Source organism: Astatotilapia calliptera, chromosome 7 (genome assembly GCF_900246225.1).
Source record: "Astatotilapia calliptera chromosome 7, fAstCal1.2, whole genome shotgun sequence".
Classification (NCBI taxonomy): Eukaryota; Metazoa; Chordata; class Actinopteri; order Cichliformes; family Cichlidae; genus Astatotilapia; species Astatotilapia calliptera.
The window spans coordinates 15,474,014-15,497,200 of NC_039308.1; the positions used below are offsets into that span (position 1 = coordinate 15,474,014).

The window sequence follows — 23,187 nt, forward strand, 5'->3', positions numbered from 1 at the left end:
ACAATTAGACAGTAGTGTTTTTTTACCATTAATATTAAACTGGCTGCGTAGGTCGGTAGTATCACAGGCCTTGAATATTACAATATTATCTCTGCCAAGGAGGTTATGTTTTACGTAGCATTTGTGTGCGTGTCATTCTCTCTGTCTGTAAACATGATAGCTTAAAAGATTTTGAGTGAATTCTGATAAAACTTTGTGGGAGCGGAAAGTGGGGAAACTATGATTCTTACAAGTGTGGTGTGTATTGTCAACATATAGAAAGTACTCTATAAAATTTTAAAACATCATGTATAATTTGACGTCTGACCTCTCCTTCATGGTCAACAAGGACAACATTAGTGTCTGTCCTCACATGTGCGCTTATGGAAGAATGGTTAAAAATTCCCATAAACACTCCTAAACCTTGTGGAAAGCCTTCCCAGAAAAGTTGAAGCTATATTAGCTACAAAGGGTGAGCTGACATTATATTAAACCCTGTGGATTAACGATGGGCTGTCACTCAAGTTCCTATTTGTGTGAAGGCAGACGAGTGAATACTTTTGGCAGTATATTGTCCAATCCCTGCTACATCTAGGGATGTATGCATTGAATGTGATGAAGACACCAAAGCAGCTTAAAAACCATTAAATGTGCTTTGTTGTGGGTATGTGGACACTTTGATTACAGGCTTACAAAAAGTTGCTTCACAAGGACAGGTTATTGCTGAGTGGACAGTGCAATTGAGATTAGCGTGTTGACTCCTGATTTCTGCTGAACCGGACCTCTAATCTTACCGAGACTTGCATAATCCGGCGTGACACTAATAAAAACAATGGAGGCAAAGAGCCAGCTCACCCAGCTACTTACAGACCCTGCACAAAGATGAATTTAAATGTGTTACTTCAGGTTTCACTTAGAATGTTTGGTTTGCCCGAACATTCTAAAAAAACTTGCAAATTTGGAGATGCAATAAATCTATGTGGAGACAAATTAATGTAAGAAAATAAATTTGTAAAGAGGGGGAAAAAAGGAAGAAGAAGAAAAACAATAGCGACACAGAAAGATGACAGACAAGAGACTGGACTGTAAAGTCTGCTCTCACCACCTCCTCTTCATTCAGAAGCAGCATCTGACAGTCAGCAACCACACAGTACTTTGGGTTCCACACACTTCGCTCTTCATAGGAATGACCACGTGCCATCCGGTGTCTCAGCGGACACCGCGTGTCTGAAGAGGGAAAGAAGAGACAAAGCACAGCAACAAAGAAAGATATCAATTATAAAGGCGCAGAAGAGGCATTGTGTATTTAGTATTTGTGCTCTTGATAATAGAGTAGAATAAGACATCATAATTATATTCTTTAAAAAGTGATGAATTAAGCTGAAAAGAGGAGGATTCAGATTTAATGGGCCCCACATCTCTGGGAGAAGAACTTGTCCAAATAACTGTTTTGCTGAGCAAACGTCCAAACTCTCCTTAATCACAAATGCCACCGGAGAGGTAATGACTACCGCACGCTCTCCACTTTTTTTTCACTTCAATCATTCTGTGGATGTCAGGTGAAGAAAGAACCCATTAAAAAAGAAACTGAGACATGCGTAAATTGGATTCTCTAGCATCTGACATAAATCTCAGAAAGGCACTGCATATTCATCAAGCCCCACACTCTGTATTACCGTTACACTACGTCAATCAACACTGAGCACATTGAAAGACCTTTATTCGACTTCACTTGAGTGATTAAAATGTAAAAAAAAAAAAAAACACTTAAGCTTCTCAGCTGTACTCCCTGCACACTGCATGGCTAGCATCCACCACAACATTTCACTGATAGTAACAATCACCTGCTGTGTTGTGTGAATGTCAGCCAGAGGCAAGTGAATGCAGCATATGGGTCAGGGTGTGCTACTCCAATGTTACTGTATATTCCCACGCTTTCACCAAACCAGGTAGCTACATGCAGGGATGCTGTGTAATAAATGTTGTTGCATCACTCAACACACTGTGTCCTCTTCCTTTAGAGCAGGGTTGGGCAATTCCAGGCCTTGAGGGCCGGTGTCCTGCAGGTTTTAGATATCGCTCTGGGTCAGCACACCTGAATCAAATGATTAGTTCATTACCAGGCCTCTGGAGAACTGCAAGGCATGTTGAGGAGGTCATTTAGCCATTTGAATCAGCTGTGTTGGATCAAGGACACATCTAAAACCTGCAGGACACCGGCCCTTGAGGCCTGGAGTTGCCCACCCCTGCTTTAGAGGATTCACGCAAAACAATCTCTCTCGTGTTGGTTTTGCAGTATGCTCTGGGTCATTATCCGTTTGCACTGTGAAGCACCTTTCGATCAGTTTCACTGCATTTGGTTGAATCTCAGCAGAGAGTGTAGCTCTGTACATTTTAGAATTCATCCTGCTTCTTCTAGCAGCAGTCAAGTCATCAGTAAACACTGGTGACCCAGTTCCACTGGCAGCCATACATGTCCATAACAAAACATTCCCTTCTTCATGTTTAATGCTCTTTTAGTTCTCAACACTTTTCTCATCCCATCATTCTGGTGTCACTTAATCTTGAATGGGTTTTATTAATCATTTCAATCATATCAGTTCATTTGTACAACAGTTTAATTTTTTTTCTCACAGACCTGGACAGGCTCTTTTAGTGGTTTCCCAGCAATGTCATGATCCTGGGCCATGTTGGCCCAGTATTCTTAGTTTCATGTATTTTTGTATTTTGTTCCTTATTTAGGCCATGCTTCCTGGGTTGCCCTGTTACGTTGTTCCCTAAGTGTTTTCCCCTTGTGACTCTTACACCCTGTGTGCCCCTCTGTGTATTTGTGAGCCCTCGTCTCTCCTTGTGTTTTATTCCACGTTTTCCCCAGCCTGTTATGTCTGTGTTCTCCCCGTGCTCTCTCCTCCTGTCTGAACCTCTGTACATCCTGTTTTACTTTGCCCGTCTCCCGTCAGTGTTGCGTTCACTCCTGCCGTGTCTTGTTATGATTATCAGTGTCACCTGTGTTCCCCGTGTGCTCCCACTTCCCTCGCTAACCCTCTGTGTATTTATGTCTGCGTCTCCCTCAGTCCTGTGTCGCGTTCTCCCTCATGCTGTGTGTGATTCTCCCCGTGTCTCCTGGTATGCATTATAATTAGCTTTTTCCAGTTTAGTTTTGTATTGCTTGTGTTCTGTTTTCCCAGCAATAAAGCTGTGTTTTTGAGTTCAAGTTCTGTCCCCGTGAGTTTGCGTTTGGGTCCTCTCCTGCCTGCCACACAGCCGAAACATGACAAGCAAAGCCTAATCTTGCCTTCCTGTTCTAGTTGTAAACTCTGCATTTTCATTCATGAACTAACGGATCTCCTCTCATGTTAGTTAGACGGGTTTTTCTTGACCAAGAAAAGAATCTTGATCATGTAGTTGTCTTGCCAGTGTATTCCTTTCTTTTTAAGAACATACTAGGTTGTTGATATAGCCACATCTGATGTTTTTGCTATTTTTCAGGTTTATTTGCAACCTTTCAGCCTAATGAAAGCCTACGTTACTCGCATCAACAGATCTTTAAACTTTTATTGATAGTTTGAGTGAAAAGCTACAGAAAATAAGTTCAAAAACTTGTTTTATCTGCTTAATCTCCTCACAAGGCTATAAAACTGCTTGTTAGTCAGTCGTCTAAGGACTTTTTAGCCTCCAAAAATGGGGAACTATGTATAAAAATGTCTAATTCCCAAACAGTGAATGCAATATTTTTATTAAACCTACTGGTCTTCTTACCCTTCCTAATAAAAGTGCATAATCATAGCTACAGTGGTGGCAGTAGTACTGATATATTTTCGTTAGTTTTAGTTTGTTTTCTCTAGAAAAAAACAGCTCACTTGTGAGCTGTTGACTATAGACTGAACTTTTCTGACAGTAAAACTGCTGTTTTTGCTGTTGCTTTTTGCTGTTTTTGCTGTTGCTTTTTGCTGTTGCTAGTCTCTGTTAGCTTTTGTTAGCCTCTGACAGCTGTTGTTAGCCTCTGTTAGCTGTTGTTAGTCTCTGTTAGTTGCTTTTTGCTGTGAAACTGTCCTGGAAGTGGACGTAACTTTGTTGAACTTAGTGAATAATCGCCGGACAGGAGGGTCACATGTCTAATCTACTGACAATAAGTATTTCTAACAATAAGTAATAAATAAACATGTATGCATGTTTTTGTGTGTTAGAGCCCTGATTTCAGTTCAGGAGATGAGGCTTGAGGTAAAGAGGAATTTATTAAGATGCCGGTGGCTCGTCTCTTTTCTTCTTGTTTTTGCTTCTTTGGTGAAAGGGACCCCATCTCTGAAGATACAACGTAGGTATCATGATTCATATAATTATAGAAATGTCTGCAGAAACGAATTAAAATATCCCTCCATGGCAGTCAAATTCAAGTTCTCGTCTCCTCCGCCTTCATGTTTCAGTGGCCCTACAGCACCTTTAAAATTTACTGTGGTGTTGTACAGAGGCAATAATAAAGTCATACAAATACTTATGGACCTAACTATATAACATGCAGTATCTATAAAGGCAAAATTGATTTAAAAAGTAATTACAAAAACACCTAAGTCTCAGTTTACTTAAAAGAAAAAGCCAGAGGTCTGTCTTGTTTCTTTTACACAAAAAAATGTGTTTATGCTTCCAGGTAGCATCCTTGAAACTGGAGGTTATCATTGTTGCTCTTTGAAATGTAAAACTGAGAGAGTGCTGTCAAATACTCTACAGTCATGCTGAGTCACGAGAATATTCAATGCACTGCGATGCAATGACAAGTTTTTAGCATTTCATTTTTTAATAATCTCAGTTGCAATATTGTGTAATTAGAGCTTGTGTACACTGCCTACTGGTTTATGGTTGTGTCTCTCATATCCCAGATAGCCTCATAAGTATGCAATTAGAGAGTAAGTCCCGAGTGCACAAACAAATTAATGTGCAAACATACACAGAGATACACTTTCAGCATATGGCAACTGCGTGATCAGCTTACAGTCAGTGGACAGGCCAGGTCAAAGATAGTTTTCCATTAGCCAGAGCTTCTTAAGAGACAGGTTTCTAATCCCGGTGCTGATTAAATTATGATACAGAGACAGAATGGCAGAGAAGATCAAAGTGAAGGAAGTCTTCTGAGTGATAGGACATTGCTAAGTGTGTCTACCTTCATTTCCTTCAACTGAGCAACGAGGGTAAGGCAGAGCTCGTGTGAAGCGGAAGTGCTCCAAGTGTTTAAGACTAACAGTTTAAATCTCCTAAACACTGCTTTTCAGTATGTAACCCAACAGAAAATAAGGACAGAAATAAAAGGCCCACACATCCTTTTCAAAGCTATAAAAGTGCACCACATTTCTAAAAAAGATCTTCAAGACAACCTACTGACTTTGTGTATACAGACAGATCCAAGGCCAACTCACTGATATAAATATAGATTTAATTTTTTTTTTATGGCCCGCCTGATTTTTTCCAGGCTTATGACGGGTACATATTCTGCTGTCAGTCAGTACAGCACTGCTTCCTCAGGTGAAAGCCTCAGCTGACATGCACATACTGCATTTTCCTCAGAGGAGTATACTGTAGTACATAAGCACAAGTGCAACACGAGGTGCATCCACAATCAATATATATTTTGTAAAAAATAAAAGAACAGTAATTAACTGTCTCTTCAGTGTGTCTGTCATCCAACAGATTGACTCCTTTCCTTCCTGAAGAGCAGCGGGCGACCGGAGTCCTTGCTCTACTCTGTGGCCTCAGGGAACTCTGTGTAGTGGCACATTAGCCTGTTCTTCACCTGCTGGGGTTAGAGTGACCCTCTCACTTGCAGAAAAAGGCTTCTGTCACCAGCAGCAGTTCGTAACAGTGAAAGTAAAAATCTGTCCAACATTGGGACAAGAGACAGTGGTGTCTGTGGATGGGAAACACCAACTGGGTAGTATTTTTAAAAATTCATGCTTCGGAAACACAAAACACAGCCCAAATTAAAATAATTGATACACACACAAAAAACTCTATAGTCATAGGATGTCTACTGCATGAGGACATAATTATATAAGAACCATACAATATGAACCAAATAAAGTGTCTTTTTGATAGACTGGCAAGGCATTCCCCCAAATGAGTCAATAAAAATGGTAGCACATGTTTGGTCCAGTGAGTGTGAATCTAACATGTGTCAAAGCCAAAACTGTCAGTGGCTCCTCTAGTGTAGAGGTTTACCCAGTCACCTGTTAAACTCAACGCTCCCCGGTTCAGTCCCAGCAGGGCACAAAAATTCCTGTGGGGTTGTTTCAGGAAGGGCATCTGGTGTAAAAATCTGCCAACTCAAACATGTGGCTGTAACTGCTGTGGTGATCCCTTTTGGAAAAAAGCAGCTCAGTCACAAACTGAACAGATGGCCGCACCTCAGAAGTACCAGCTCGTTAACACAGACTGACACAATACAGGAAAACAGACGATTTTAAGATAAAAAGTAAACCTGGACTTTTTTTCCCTCTTTTTCCTGAGTGTAAAGTGAATCCCGTGAATCCATTTTCCACAAGATGATCTCAGATTCTCTGTGTTGTCATTTCGAATCCTAACACCAGCAGAGATATGGAGTCTTGTGCAGCGTGCGGAGGCTTTATGTGAGCTGCTCAACTAAAAAGAGGCCAAAAATTGTCTCTGCACCAAACCTCAAAGTGATGGAGCTGTAATGACAAGTTTCATTATAGTAGAGGAAAAGGATGAGTCTGGCAGGTCGTTCAGAGATGGGGAAATGCAGATTCGGTGTTTGTGGGTTTTTATGTCCAGCCAGGTTCTAGAGAGGGCCAGGCTGCATGGTAGAGGTGGGTGGATTGATCCAAATTATCCATAATATCGAGACCAATGCTGGTATTTGTATCAGAGTAATACAAGCAGGATAGGACCTTTATTGTTGACTATAACATCTATTTTTATAGTCTCTAGTAATTTTAAACAACAGAAGTTGAGCCAAAGTACTTTAGAGACAGGCATTTACATTCCAGTGGTTCAAAAAGCCCAGTTTCAAGATACATAAGAAAGCTGATAAATGTGTAAACCATCCCCTACATAAGCTGACTTTATAGGTTAAAAGTATTAGCAATATCGGCCCTGTATGTACTTGGTATTGGATCTAATCAAAAATTTGCAGTACTGCATGGTGCTGGTTACTAAATGCCTCACACTACCTACCTGTATCTGACATATCGGGCTTTTGTGAGCTGGCTTTCACATGTGCCACAGCAGCTTGTTTACTTTTGGTGACTTGTCGAGGGCCACGTGAACCAAACTGTATATGAGAAGATTATTTGCAACACGCAGTAACATAACTGTGAACATTTGACTTTTTCTATCAAATTAACCCCCCTGTGACCCTCAGTGTGATCATCCTTTCTCAGTGTTACTTTAATGAAATTGAGTTCAACACAGTTGCGGCTCTGAAAGAAAACAATTTGTTTGTCACCTGGTGAATGCCACAAGAATGAATGTCTGCAGGCAACAGTGAAGCACTTCCTGGCAGATTTGGACCCGTATTTCTCCAAAAGGAGTTGGAGACGTGGTTTGGTTCTGAGAATGATTACTTTAGATTGTTACCCATCACAACACAACCAGGAAGGAATCCAATTTATTCAAAAAATCATTCTGCTGCATGCTAACAATCCCAAACTAATAAGCACAAGCATCCTTGTAACAGATGGTATGGTCCACACAAAACACTGATAACAACATCACTGAATCATTCTGGGAATACATGAAGAGACTGAAGGAACTGTGACAATGCACAACACAGATACAACCTGGCAGAAGGCTCTTATCTTTTTGTGGGAAAACAGATAATTGTTTTTTTTCTTCAAAAGCCATATTAACCAGAAGTTATAGTACAAGCTCCCACACATACACTGTTACATGTAAAAGAAAACTAGCAAAGTCTAAGTATCAGCAACCAATACATTACTTGCTGATAATTAACCATTAACCACATACTTATCAAACTTTACTAGTATCAGGAAAAAAGAAAAATCATCATTCAACACATAAACAAGCCTTATGGCATACCCTAGGGAAAGTTAGCAAGTTAGGCTAATTTTGCTAGGTTCTTTTGAGTATAAATAACATACTTTGATAATTTGCATGCATAAATAACTTTGTGCACACTATGTCATAATAGACAAAGTTAGAAGAGTGAGTACTGCTATCTCCTGGTAAAAAATCTGGGTAGTGGAGAATATATGGATTTACATATGGAGTTTTAGTCAAGCAGCACTCAAAGAAACAGCCACCCAACACGAAAACAATATTTCATCACAGAAGGAAAAACAAATACAGCAGACTAGATCCTGTGCCACAGGGCAACTTCAAGCTGGTGTCTCAGCATTATTATGACCAGAGCCCTAGTACCGTCTCCAAATTGAAGGCCAAGTCAGAGACAGGCCTTGAAGTGGGCGTCCTACAGCACCACAGGAAGACTATTTCCTCACCCTGTCAGCACTTGTAGGCAGTCTTTTACAGATTTCTACAGACACATCTCAGTTGGAAATCAAGGAACTAGAGTCTGTAGGATGAGTGTAGAGGGATTTAATTCAAGGTGTCTCGAGTTCAGCATAAATCTCTGCAGTCTGACATGCTGCTGTTGTTGGTGGCTGGTCCACTGTGTTATATCAAATGTGACATCAACATAGGAGATTTCAGAGCACTTCGTTGCTCACAAGTTTTATGGAGATGCTGACTTCCTTTTTCAACAGAACGTAGCATCTCCCCACAGTGCCAAAAGCTTTGCCAAATGATTTACAGATCATTCTATTACCCTGCTCGACAGGCCAGCCAACTCGCCCGACTGGAACCCAGTGAGATATTGTCACGAGGAAGATGGGAAACACCTGACCCAAAAGCAGACAAGCTGGAGGCCACTGTCAAAGCAGCCTGGGCTTTAATAACACCTCAGCAGTGACACGATCCAATCACTTCGATTTATATTAAATGACCTAAGAACAAGTACAGAATTTGTAAATGAACATATGTTTCAAAAGTTGGACATTTCTGTATTGTATTAGTGTTTTAATTGATTGTTAGAACTATTAATAACTTGAGATACTGGATTTCATATTCTCATCAGCTATACATCATAACTATTGAAAATAAAACATGAAAGTTTGAAATGTTTCACTTTACATGCAGTGAATCCAGATTATGCGAACTTTGTTTTTTAATCAAATTTTTGAAGATAAACAAACTTTTCTCACCGTTTTACTTTTTTTGAGACGCGTTTGTAGATATAAAAATGTAACCATCCATTTTATGTTATTTACACTTTGCACCTCACATCATTTACATAACATTTCCATCAATATAAAATACCTACGACATTACAGTGAACCATTAGGTCTAAATAGGTCACTTGATTACACACACAGCATTGGTTCCCCATGTGCTGTGTCCATCCTGAAGCCACAAAGTGCTTTTTTGAATGAGAAGTGGCACATTCACACTGGTTCTTTGTGAAGTGTTACCTTCCATTGTGCCACAGTTATGTAATAAAGCATGTTTTTCAAATGAACAGGAGCATCGAGAGACAGTAGATCACATATTCATTGGGCTTGTGTGCATTGATATTTGTATGTCCATGAAAGTCCAGTGTCACAGATGAGTGTGTTTCACTCTGGGTGTTAAAGATAAGGAGTGCTCCAGTCGGATAGCAGATATATGCTTAAATCTAACCCAGATGACACATGCTTGGCCACATTGGATTTGCATATATTTATGGCCATGCTGTGTTGCTCCCTCATGTATTTTACATATTACTGGCTGACTGAGTAGATCAATAATGGCAGAAGATTAGCATTTATTACTCCTGCATCAATAGCGGCGCTTAGCAATCCGATAAAAACGACTCGTTGCTACAGAGGCCTTCCACCATGGTGTATTGGCAAAAAGAATATGAAATGGTTTTAAATCAATAATTTCAGTTTGAAATGTTCTTCTGTGAACAGTGTAGTGAGTGATGGCCGAAACTGAGAGATTGGAAGCAAAAACAGGTGTTTAGGCTGAGTGGTGGAAATGTCATGCCAACTCTGGCTGGAATCTAATCTGACGAAACTTTACAGCGAGGTCTTAAATTTAACTTCCTCTTTTGTAGATGTTCTCCGTTTTGTTTGTGGTTACTATTGAATTGCCATGAGAGAACAGTCACTGCACCTACAACTCCTACATGTTATGGATTTTTAACCTGCCAGCTCATCCGAATAAAACTCTTACAAGAGTCTTACAAAGTTTGGATAATATCCAGTTCCAGACGTATAAATAAGACCCATCTTTTAGCTTGCTTCATTTGTTTATGTTTCCCAGTGTTGCTATAGTGTATCAAGACCCACATATCTTCTTCATATGATCGCGTCTTTAGACTGCTCAAAATTTTATCCTAATCCGTAATGGCAGTCAGGGCGCTGTTGCCTATGTTGTAGAGGTCTGTGCGTGCCTCCATGGATTTGCTTCCCCAGACTATCAAACTCACCACCACCTGGTCATGCTGAATGATGTCACAGGCAGCATAGTGTTCTCCATGGCTTCTCCAGAAACATCTGTCACATGTGCTCAGGGGGAACCTGTGAAGAGCAAAGGGTGCCAGTGGTGGAGCCTGCCAATTCTGGAATTCAATGACAAATACCAATCGCACTTTACAATGCTGAGGAGTGGCACTAGTGGATGCCAGGCCCTCGGGCCACCTGTTTGTTTGGTAAGATATTCACACCAGTTTCCTGCTTGTTACACCCCACTTAAAAACGAAGTTTTATTAGAAACTGTAATAAAACTCCTTAATTTAGCCATTTTGCCTCTGTCTCCTTTTTTTGACCAGAACACTTTTTGTTACTTCCCCTCATCGCCTGGACCCCTTTTAGGGAAACGTAACACTGCTGGAGGTCATTTTGGTCCTCCAGAATCAGATATCGGCCTTCCTGATCGGTAAAGGACCTTCTATAGCTGTGTCCTGCTCTCCTAGAGTATCTTCTTCTCTTGGAATTTCCTCATCCTCCTACTTTTGAGACTGTGCTAGGACACACAGCAAACATTCTGGTAATGGCACACATTAATGTTCCAATCTTAGCAGGAAAAAAGTCAGTAGTCTCTACATGTAAAACCATTACTGTTTAGGGGTTGTCTTATTGTTGCTCCTCTACTGTACCTTTTATTAGTTTAATTAACGCCAAAGCAGCTGAAACTGATTTATAACCCCATCTGCTACTTAACTGACCAGATCAATATCCCAGAAGTTTAACTGACTTGATGCTATACTCTGATTAAACAGTGTTCCTTTAATTTTTTTTTTTTTTTTTGAGCAGTACAACATAGAGGGAATAAGGACATTCTGGTAAGATTGTATCTTTGCTCAAACTGAGAAAACAAACTCAGGTGAAACTAGTGACATTAGTTGGGCTGTGTTGCATTCAGACCTTGCTTTTGCATGTCCTGACTAATTAGAATGTGGTATAGTTTCAGATACCAAAAACTGGGAGTGCAGCCTTGATTTATGTAACAAATTCTGCATATCCCACTACACACAAAGCTTGCAGAATGTTTAAAGTTTCAAAGATGGAAACTGACTTGGGAATGGGATATTACAAGGTAATACACATTCATCATAAACTACTGAAGAAGCACTTAAGAAGAGATGCATCCTTTTGAGTAGTAAGCAATAAATCCCGCCTGTCTACATGCTGCTGGCTACACAAGTACCTTTGCCCTAATGCAGCAGTAAGAGAGATTTAGAGCTGCTGGATTGGCTCCACTTGTGATCGAAAGCTTCATCTTCTTTTCTGCTCATACAAAGCTACATAGCAAAGGCCACAAGTTAAGGCCACATGCAGAGACGGTGATTGAACCTCCTCTCAGAGCTTTTCAGAAATGCCATGCAAGCATATAAATGTCACGGGCCTGCCTGTGACTTAAAGCTGTGCACTGCCACCAATCACAACTTAAAAAGAAGTGACAGACATGAAGAAAGCACACAAATAAATAACGTTTTAGTCTTATTCCCACATGGTTTGGAGAACTTTACAGGCGTCATTTGTAGCTCTGTCACGATACTCTTGACAACTCCTCATTTTTGCTGTCAACAGACTCAAAGATGAAGCCATACTAAAGGCACTTAAGCAATATGAAGCTACTACTGGCATAAGGCTAGAATTGCTGTGTAAACCACACGGTGTTGGTGCAAAGCTCGCGAAAAGAAGTGAAGTATGTGCAGCTCTTTTTTTCCACATGGTATACATTAGGCTTGAGCAATTTTGTGACTATGGGGCATCAGTTAAAATGTAATGTACAGTTCTGACAAGTGAGAAAACGATCACAAATCTTCTACGTGTGACAGTGTTCAAGCATCTTTGAAGAACGGTCACTACGCTTGGCAAAAACAGACAGATACAACCCTGGTAACTGAAAGCAGCCTTTAGAAAATCAGTACAATATGATCATTAAAAAGAATGGACATGGTCAGCAACAATAGTTATGTAAGCTATGATGTTTAAACAATGCTCAGTTAGTAGTTAAGTGTGCCAAGAAGTCTCCCTCACACCATTGCACCACCTTAACCAGCTTGAACCTCTAATACAAGGCATTCAAATGTAAATGGCAACACAGTTACTGTTGCATTCCTATAACCCTGAAGCAGTCTGGCCATTTTGCTTTGACCTCTAGCATAAAAAAGATATTTTAACCTGGAGAACTGCCACTAATTAGATATTTTCTTTTCTTCTTCTTCTGTAAATCGTGGTAAAGAGCAGTTGAAGAGGTGTGACAACATGACTGGTGAGTGCACAAAACAATATAGCAGCCAGCACTGTTGCTTCTAGATGCTTTGTAGATTCAAACTCTTCATCACAAATCTTCATATAGGGGTGCAGAAGAAGGGTTGTTCTTTTTTAAACTGCCTAGTTCACCATGATAACGTGTTTTCCACACATAACCCGAAGCTTCGGTTTGAAAGATAAAGCATCGCAATCACACAAAAACCTTTCCATGACAGTGTCGTTGAAGCATGAATGTCAATGAAAGAGTTGATGCAGTTAAAAAAGTAGTGGAAGTCTGGAGGTCTGTATTTTTTTTTAATACTTTCAGAATTTCAAAAAAAAGAAGAGCAGATGGATTAATATTAAGAGATATTTGTATTTATTGATGAATTTAACCTTGATTTGTTAAAAAAAAAAACTTCATTATGGGTTTACATCAGAACTAAATTCTCTTCTTGAGTGTCATGCTTTTCACTGGTACAATTTAATGTTTTGGAGCTCTGGTGTGCAACCATGACATTATTATGATTGCATAATTATGTGCTTCAAATTAATGACATCAACTCATAAATTTACCAGAATAGCAATATTCCGTGGTTGCACTCTGTAGCTGTTTTTGCTGTAATATATTTTTACAGATACATCTCAACTCTCCAATTCTCCTCCAGGTGGCACTGGATCAGTCCATTTTGTGCAGAAGGGAGGTGTTGCAAGCCTCCTTCTCTGTAAGCACACAGAAAGCTTTGTTCAATTCAATTCAGTCAATTCAGTATGATTTATATAGCACAAAATCACAGCAACAGTTGCCTCAAGGCACTATGTATTCTAAGGTAAAGACCCTACAATAAATCAGAGATAACAGAGAAAACCCCAACAATTACATGAGCCCCTTTGAGCGAGCACTCTGGTTACAGTGGGATGGAAAAACTCTCTTTTAACAGGAAGAAACCTTCAGCAGAACCAGGCTCAAGGAGGGGCGGCCATCTGCCGCAACCATTGTACTAGCCATCGTCTCTGGCTGGTGTTTTAGCTTTTGTTGAGCTAGCTCACACAAAGAAAGTCTAGTTATTTTAAATTTGGGTCATAGGAAACCCCTCTGGTCTAGCAGTTGCTCATTTTCCTACAGCAAGGTGCTTTTATTGTTTGTTTGTCTTAGACTTTCAGAGGTTAAATGAAGAAAAAATTGAAAAACAAATGATAAATAGAGACAAGTATATTCATATTTTTGAGCACATGGCACTTAAGTGAAGTGGTTGTGCATGTGTTTTCTAAAATTATTTAAAGTATGTAACCACTGGTAATCAGTCTCTTATCAAGAGACGGATAAAACTGTGGACCTTTTCTCTATGATCTGATTTATGTGCATAGAGAGAAGAAAAGACCTGAAAGTCTCACAAGTTGTTATTGCTGATGGTTTGGATGGTTGTTTGTTTATCGGAAGGAGGAAGGTGAGCTGGTACCTCCTGCTGTGTCTGCTGGCACATCTGTTTCAATTCAGGATGACCGTCCTGTTAGTACGCTCACAATTTGTCTTTCATTGCTCCTTGGGAAAAATGAGCAGTCATTTTTGCCATTCTATCTGGCTTTTATTGAAAAAGCAATGTTTGAAAAAGCAATGTGGCCCAACTTGTCAACAGTTCTCTTGTTCTCTGAGGAACAACTGGACTGTGAAAACTATATGTGGAAAAAAACCCTGTGTGTGCACAAGTAACATCGTGTCCCTGTGAGCTTGTATGTGATGACAAAGAAGAAATAAACAAACAAAAAAAAGCCTATAAACCAATTATGGATCATACTTGAATGCAACCCCCCTCCAATAAACAATAGAGTAGATTTTGAGCCATCTCTCTTGGCTGGTGAGTAGGAGTTGTGTAGGCAGTGCTACACTTGACATTAATGGAGGATGTTTGTTTTTTTTTTCACCAATCCAGACTTTGTACTTCCTCGGTAGCTACTGTTTAAGCATCATTTGTCTGCCCCTCAGTCAAAAAGGAAATGTTGTTAATGTTTATTTCTGGACACTGAACCTCTTAACTGACCTGCTTCATCTGAGCATCTGAATTAATCATGTCTAAATGCACAGGAAGCTCTTTATTCTTATTTCCTAAAGTCAATCCTTTTATTCCACTAATGTAAATACTTAAAGTTGTGGAGCAACTATACCTGCTGGAGATAATTCAGAAACCTGGAGGCCCTTTTAAAAAAGTTTGTGAAACTAAGCTGCAAGATCATTCCCCATGCACAGAAAAAAAGAGCATGTTGGATTTACTTAAATCAATAGTGGACATTAGTTGCAAACAATTGTTTTGCTTTGGCAGAAACTTAAACAACTGAGTTAAATCAACACAACTCATTCATATTTAATAAACCTGTGCATGTTGTGTTGATAAAACGTGATTGAAACGTGTTTAGATGAAGTAAGTTGAGCTCTTGGAATATTTTAATCCTTCACAATTTTGTCATTTTATTCCAAGACTATTCATTAACTTTTACCCCAATACTACTTGGTCACTTAAATAATAAATGTTGTCTTCTATTACATAACGTTCAACAAAGTCTAGAGTCTGGTTAACATAAAAGCTGAATGGATTTACAACAACTACCATCCTCTTATCATCATCTGGGTTGCAGTGGGGCTGGGGCATAACCCATATGAAAAAGAAATAGTAAAAACTTATAAAAGACTTGCATAAGATGTGGCCTACTTCTACTTACTAGGCTTATGTGATTTACTCATGAAAGTGACCGCTTTCTCATTACTTTCATATATTGTTTTAGTATCTGTTACGGTCGCTGACCTCTAGTGGCTCTCCCTCTGTCGAAGAGTTGTTTTTCTCCTTTTCTTGTGTTGCAGGTCTGCCTCATGAGCCGCAGCTGAGGTGTGTTTCAGCTCGTCAGCCACGGCATATAGTCTGCCGTCCTAAACTGCCACACCCCCTGCCATTTTCCCCATGTTTGCCAGAGCTGTGAGCTGTAGAGTTTTGGGCAGCGGGCCTTTGTGTGTATGTGTGTGAGAACTTACCCTCTGTGAACTTTGGTTTTTCTTTCTTTTATTGTGAGCGAAGGTGTGCCCTTATTGTGATAATTAGTTTGTCATTGTGGAAGCAGGTAGGGGTTCTCTGCCATTTTTGTTTCAACTGTTTTCTCCTGGTTTGGTTAGACAGGGAGCTCAGCCATTGTATTTTGTTTTTGGTTAGTGAGTACTTGGTTTTGATTTCTAGCTAAAGGGGGGTGTTTTGTTTATTGTTCTGGCCTTGGAGACCCTGAAGAAAAGAGCTTCCCTGTGTTTTCGTACTGTAGTAGTTTTAGGCAATAAATCTTGTATACTGACATCTATTTCTCCAGTAGTTCATGTGTTCCCTTTCACTTTGTGCTACCCCTCACTCCAGTCGACACTTCGTTCTTAAGTGGGGCGTAACAGTATCCAAGTATCCAAAACATGCAAGTTTCATATAATTTTTCAAGGGATCTTATATCTGTTTTCACTCTTGTATGCTTTTCATACAAGTTCCACACAAGACAGATATTAACTTTATAAGATTTATGTATATCTTTTCCATGTGGGTACACCTTAAGTGATAGGTTAAGAGGTGGGGTACACCCTGAACAGCTCTTACTAGATTGTATAATGTTATCTGAATAAGAACAAATTAAGTAGCTGAATTTCATACAGATCTTACATGATTTCATTATGTTCACCATAGAAACATGAAATACTTTTGTTCAAATTACAAGTTAGACTTTTGTAAATGTAACAACCACCCAATGTCCTGTTTTTGGTATACCGAAAAAAGTAGAGGCGACTGCTCGACTGTCCGTGCTTCGGATTGTGAGCAGTCGAGGATCAAACCACGATCCGAAGTGCGCGAGATGAAATCACATGCTCTGTCGCGAGATTTAACATATTATTGACTTTCTTCACTCGAACGTGATATGAACAATTGAATATACCCTCTCTGCATATCATGTAGTTTCTACACTATTTAGTTACACTTAACTTTAAAGCATGAGGCAATTGTGTTGACTACACGCAAGATGCATGCATAAAACAGTGTAGTGTGCTTACAGTAGGTGGCGCTACCGTGATTATCTGCAGACTGTGACTTCGATGAGGCTGTTCCCTCTTGTCATACAAACATCGGACAAACCCAAAGGTACGAAAAGACGAAAAGACTGAAATTTATTGTGGGGCTTGTGATTTCCTCTTATATAAAGCCAGTGCAGATGACAGTCAAGAACAATTATGGACGAGGCGAGAAAAGCAAACTTTTTGAAACAAGGCAGCTCAAGGAAGAGAGACGAGGCTGAAGCCAGGCAGCATGTGTTATTTGGAATAGTGGGGTGACAAAGAAAGCCAATCATGTAACTTGGAAGTGTGTTTGCTCTGCTTCACCACAGACCTGGACACAAATATTTCTGGACCCATTCCCTAATTAATTCACTACAACAACTTGTAATCCTGGCTAAGGTGTCAGTAGGTTGGCTCTCTCTCCCTTCAGGCAGTCAGGCGTAATTGCTGGCACTTGCTTGGCTCCAATATAAGGTCGGTTCATGTAGCATTGCCATTTATAACCAGCCTGAGATGCAGACGTTGAGTTAGCTAAGGCCATTTAGAGAGTGGGGATGTTTTAGTGGAAAGAAAGAAGCTGTGTTCAGGGTCAGTTGCTTTCTTGATTATGTACTGTTCTTATGTAGGACAGGACAGCTGATGCAATTTTACCCTACCACATCTTTTCCTTTTGCTTCTCCCTATTGCGCTTCTTCAAACTAACTTTTCTGCTTCTTCTCTGTGGAAGACAGCGTTGCACTTCTTTCAGGCTTTTCTTCTATTTGTTGCAGCGACTCTTGTTTATGCATGAATAACAACAGCTTCCCAGCCTCAAAACTCAAGCAGCTGTTTAGAACTGGCGTGTGTTTGCACTGACGTTGAATTAAGATTTGCCACTGGATTGAAATGTTACACCTCAAATCCGCAAAACCAAAAAGAAGAAAAACTGCCATATGTTTCAGACTGAGTTTACCATATAATTGAAAGGAAATGGTGCGAAACTTTTTGCCTAGGTTGGCGATTTGTATCAATAATTTGCTCCACGAGTTTTGTAACCCTACATATCATTCTGTGGATTTTTTGCTGATGGACATTCCTTTGATAATTGTGGCCTAGCATGCATGAGGAAAGTTAAGCACAAATTACAGCTCCGTTTAACCCTTTATGAAGCCCGATCCTGATTAAGAATGGTATCTTATTACCAAAAAAAGGGTTTTATGACTACGTGCAAATTTAGGCGGCCACGCAGGCGGACAGACACATTAGTGAACGTGTCGTATCAGAAGGTGGAGATTTATGTTGGAAATATTTTCACTGTATTTGAAGTGGCTGTTACATTTTTTTTTTTTAGCTCTTAGGAAAAATTTTAGTCCGCATTGATAGTTACAACGAATGGGCTGAGGGTTAAGAGACGTTCAGCTTTGGTCTCATTTTGTATAACATGAACTTTTGATGAATAAAATGTAAAATAGTGCACACTGTCCTTGGTCACATTAAATGGTCTGCTATTGGCTTGTACTTTGAGGACCCTGTTTTTTTTTAACCATGTTACATATTTGATGGTTTCTCTGGTTTGTTGCTGCTGTGTTTGAGAATACACGTACTTGCGTACGAAATATATTAAATCAAGGGGAAAATGTTTTCCCTCTTCAAGGGGAAGAGGAGAGAATTGTTCTTTATGTGCTTTGTTATTATTGCTGATTTTATTGAGTACACTGTTTTCATTTCCTGTGACATACAAAGATGGTCAGAGTCTTTTGTGAAAATGGAGTTTGTTTCAGTGAAGTGCTTGCTGCCAGCTGCTTTCAGTACAGTTTGGTTCTTTGATTAAGAGTTTTTTTTCACATTCAAACTGTTGTAGAATCTGTGCCAAGGCAATCAGAAAAAAAGTACTGCTGTCAAAAAAGGGAAACCACAGCGGCATGCAGCTGAAATGCAAAGAGGCTGACAGGGACGATTCTTTACTTTATTTCTATATTGAATAAATGGTTTTGCTGATATTTACCTTTTTTCTCCACTTGCATTTAGCTTCCTGTGAACCTTCACACTTCTCTCTTGCACTCACACAGATTATGTAACCCTTCTGACCAGCTATTATTGTCAGTGCTGAGGTTCCAATACAACACACAGAGTAGATTCTGCTTTTTTTGTTCATATAAGGATGGCTCTACTAATAACAGCCTTTCGTCTACGGGAAGTACACAGCTGTGTTTTCTGCTGTTGTCTTGCTCACAGACGAAGAGCAGCAAAGGGGATGAGAGGGATTTCACTTGAAGCCTGAATTAAATTTGCGATGGGTGACAGGTGTCATGTCAGAACAGGAGCAATGTGTCAGTAAGTAATGAAGAACACCGCGGGAGCCACTTTTATTTTGTCTTCCAACTGCCATAATGCACAATACAGCAATGTTAGCTTTTTAAACAAACGCCAACTGCAAAGTCACTGTTTTAAGAGTGCAATGGAGATATTCACTACTTAACTGTAACTCAAAGTGCTGTGAAAAAATATTTCCCCCTTCTTGATTTCTTGTTTTTTTTGCCATGCATCCTCTTAATCATAAAAGTCCCCCTTGCCCACATTAACCAAAATAATGGACTAAATGTTAAGATCAAACAAGTTAAACATAGCTAGATGGGAAAAGGCATCAAAACCCTTATTTAACACTTAGAGACAACTTATCAATATTTTATTGATAGGTTTTTTATGTACTTGGTGATTAAAAAAAACAAACTATAAATACATCAGTCAAGAACTATGTTATGCAGCTCGACTGATATGGGATTTTTAAGACTAATACCAATATTTGGTTATTGAAAAAGCCAATATTCCAATATTTTGGTGGATATTTTTTTAAATAAAAATATCAAATAAAAGGAAATAAACAGATTTTCCTTTCATTTGTTACGTGTATTATATATTCACTCGTTTATACTCTGCTCGACTGCTTAGCAAGTTGCATTTGTGGTGTTCAAACACGTGTGTTGCCATCAGGGACGAGGATAAACTATGGAACACCAATATTCAATTGTTGAATATGGGTGTTTCTCCCAGCTCTACGTTGCTTTTTTATTGTCATTAATCAGCTGTTATAAATGCCAATACCAATATATTAGCAGATAGGTAATATCGGCCGATAATAACATGTGACAAACAGGTCAGGCTCTATTAACTTGCACATAATCATTTTCAGTGTATGAAGAAGTCTTCACATCCTACTTAAGACTACTTAAGACCTGTGGGGGATCAAAACTGCCAACTAAGAAAGAAAGAAAGTTACATTTTATCAATGTGTTAAAAATAAATAAATAAATAAATAGACGAGGATTTGTTTTTAAAATGTAACATGGACTGATGTTTCTATGTCAATTTTCCATTACTTGTATTCCTCTTTTCTAATAATTCCCAGATTTAGCTTTTCTTTATTTTCTTCAGTAGGCAAATGATGGGACTGTCATAGGTTCAGCTTTGTACCTATTAGTTGGTCAAGAAAAGCTCAAGACAGAAATGAGTCAGGAGACTGATAGAGTAAGGTGCTGAGCTAATGTAGCTCAAAGAACAGAGAAAACAACACTCAGTACTGTAAAAAATACTAATGCTAATTAAACTAAATCATCTTGTTATGTTTCTTAATTTAATCAGTGCCAAATTATATTTGTTTTTGGTGCACTTTTGGTTTATCCATATATATATATTTTAACTTGGTCCTCTTTACATTTACAGTTTCAATTTGTTCTCTACACCTCGCCAAGTTTTTTTCAAACTTCTTGTTCTCACTAAGTAGCCTTAATTAGGTTGATGCTGAGATTCCCACGACACATTAACAGAATTATCAAACCTTTCATTGTACAATAAATCAAAGTAGGCTTCACTGAGGACGAATCTATCCCTCTGGCTCTAATCAAATGGATTACACAACAAACAGCCAATGAGTGCGAACAGTCTAGTTCCCAACTCAATACCCAGCAGGAGCATCCTCATCACAGAGGACAGCTATCAACCTCCACAGACCGAGCACAGCAAATGTAAATGCACTCTTCCTCAGCCCGAGCTACTTGCTTTGATCTTTCGTGGTTTAAAATTCACATACGACCTGCATGCAAATTATGTTGTCACTCTATAGGAGCAAGCCCAAACAACACTTTCTGGCAATCAGCCGCAACCTATTAAACACAGTAAGTTGAAGGAAAAAGCAGCACAAGCCTTGTCAGTATATCTAGGTCAGAAGAATGCAATGTTTTCTAGTCCGTATCCACTTTCTAAGCTGTGAAGTGAGGTAGTCATAGTAGCACGAGCAACTCCACCTTAATGTACTCTTTTAGCACTGCCATATGGAAAAAATACAACACATACACACACACTATGTAATTTACAATTACAATCACCATGGTTATCACCTCTTTTAACGCAACACTTGCACTCATGGGCTTGCATACGAAGCAAAGAATTACACAAACAGAAACCAGAATTCTAACACTGAAGTAAGGAGAGGAAACAGGATGAATAGTGATGACAAGAAGTGGGAAGGAAGGCAGAGAAACACAGATCTTATTCTTGCCTTTACCTGACAGGGAATCAGAAGACATCTTTCCCTGCTGCTGCATCTTGAACGCTTGATCCAGATTGTGTGGCTGTAGAGTGAGCGAGCCAACACGCCTCACTGTGTGTGTTTTGATGACGGAGTCTGTGTAGCAGCTCGGGGAGTGAGCGAGCGAGGAGTGAGCGAGCAAACAGAGCCAGGAGAAAGGTGCGGGAGAAGAAATGAGCTGCTTTTATTGCCTCGTCAAGTGTCTCCAATCTCATTCTGACTTTCTCTCATTCCTGCTCTCACTTGCTGCGAAAGTGGATGTGTTGGACTTACACGGAGCACGTGTACTGCAGATGAAGATTTATGAGGTACACAGGGGCAGGGAAATGGGAGGAGCACGAGGAGAGAGAGGAGTTGCAAAGGTTGAAGAAGAGGAGGTGCTGAGGAGAGGAAGAAAGCAATCACCTGCTAGTGTGGGCTTACTCAGTCAGGCACTGAGACATTATTCTTTCCTCTCCTCTGTGTAACCTTGCAACGCAGAGCGCTAAGCCAGTTCACAGCTTACATGTACTGCATCACTTTGGCTGTGTGTGACAGATCCAATCTTTAGTGAAACTGCAGTCTAAATGGTATAATACCAGCATGTCTACATGAGGGCACGTAGGAAATCCACATGCACATTCTTAAGGCTTGGGGAGCTTAGTATAGTGCACAAAGAAGAGCCGCAAGTGCAGAAAGCTTTGTTCTGTTGTCTTAAGCTGATGTTTGTATGGAGACAGGTCGGTTAATGTTCTGTTGTTCAAACTCTGTCTCCAGTATGAAGCGAGATTAGAACTGAAATTCTTAACAACCTTGGCGGCTTGTAGGATGAATGACTTTTCGCTTTCACTTGATTAAAAAAAGGCGTGACCATTAGATGACATCAGATGTGCACTGACTCTACAATTCAAGGAATGCGCCATGTTTCTGAAACACTGCGGGATTTATTTGCACCTGCGAACATACCTGTTATTATGCATTAAGGCTGTCAAAACTGACCAAAAAATGTGATTTAATTGTTCTTTAAAAAACACAAACATACATAGTTTAGACTATTTGCCTCCAAATGTCTAACAACAGGAGACACGTGTGCTTATATATGTGTGTCTATGCTCACCGGTGACTTTGTTAGGTACATCTGTTCAACTGCTCATTAATGCAAATATCTAATATCTAAGCAAAAAACATGACAGTAACTCAGTCCAGGCATGTAGGCATGAGCTGCTAAATTATATAAACTGAGAATCAGAATGGATCATTTAAGTGACTTTTAACGAGGCGTGCTTGTTGGTGCCAGGCGGGTCTAAATATTTTAAAAACTGCTGATCTCCTGGGATTTTCCCACACAACCATCTGTAGAGTTTACAGAAAATCAGTTTGTTCTTGGCAGTTCTTTGGGTAAAAATGCCTTGTTGGTGTCGGAGGTCAGATGAAAAATGGCCAGACTGCAGCAAGCTGAAGTCAACAGAAACTCAAATAACCGCTTGTTACTTCCAAGATATGCAGAAGAGCATCCCTGAATCCATAACATATTGAAACTTGATGCAGATGGGCTACAGGAGCAGAAGACCACAGTGGTGGCTCCCCTGTCAACTAAGGACATTAAATCAGGGGTACAGTTCTGACACAACTGGAAAAATGTTGCCTGGTCTATTGAGTCTTGATTTCTGCTGTGACATTTGGATAATAGGCTCAGAATTTGGTATAAACAACATGAAAGCGCCATCGCGCCCTGTAGCAATGGTTCAGGCTGCTACTGGTGGTGGAATGGTGTGGCTCTCTTGGTACTCAAATCACCTCAAATTGTTTTTTTTTAAACGAAAAAT

The 23,187-nt window shown here is 39.7% G+C and overlaps 1 protein-coding gene across 3 annotated transcripts in view; it reads right to left on the bottom strand.

Moving 5' to 3' along the window:
- dab2ipb (DAB2 interacting protein b) overlaps positions 1 to 21,634 on the bottom strand; it is a 196,586-nt gene extending 174,952 nt beyond the window's left edge. For all 3 annotated transcript variants that reach the window (XM_026173338.1, XM_026173339.1, XM_026173337.1), the window contains exons 1-2: positions 21,359 to 21,634; positions 1,082 to 1,206 (exon numbers count right to left, since the gene is read on the bottom strand). In XM_026173338.1, coding sequence (XP_026029123.1) covers positions 1,082 to 1,206; positions 21,359 to 21,398 — 165 coding nt within the window. In that variant the 5' untranslated portion in view covers positions 21,399 to 21,634. The remainder of the gene's footprint in view (positions 1 to 1,081; positions 1,207 to 21,358) is intronic.
- Positions 21,635 to 23,187: the final 1,553 nt, after the last annotated feature.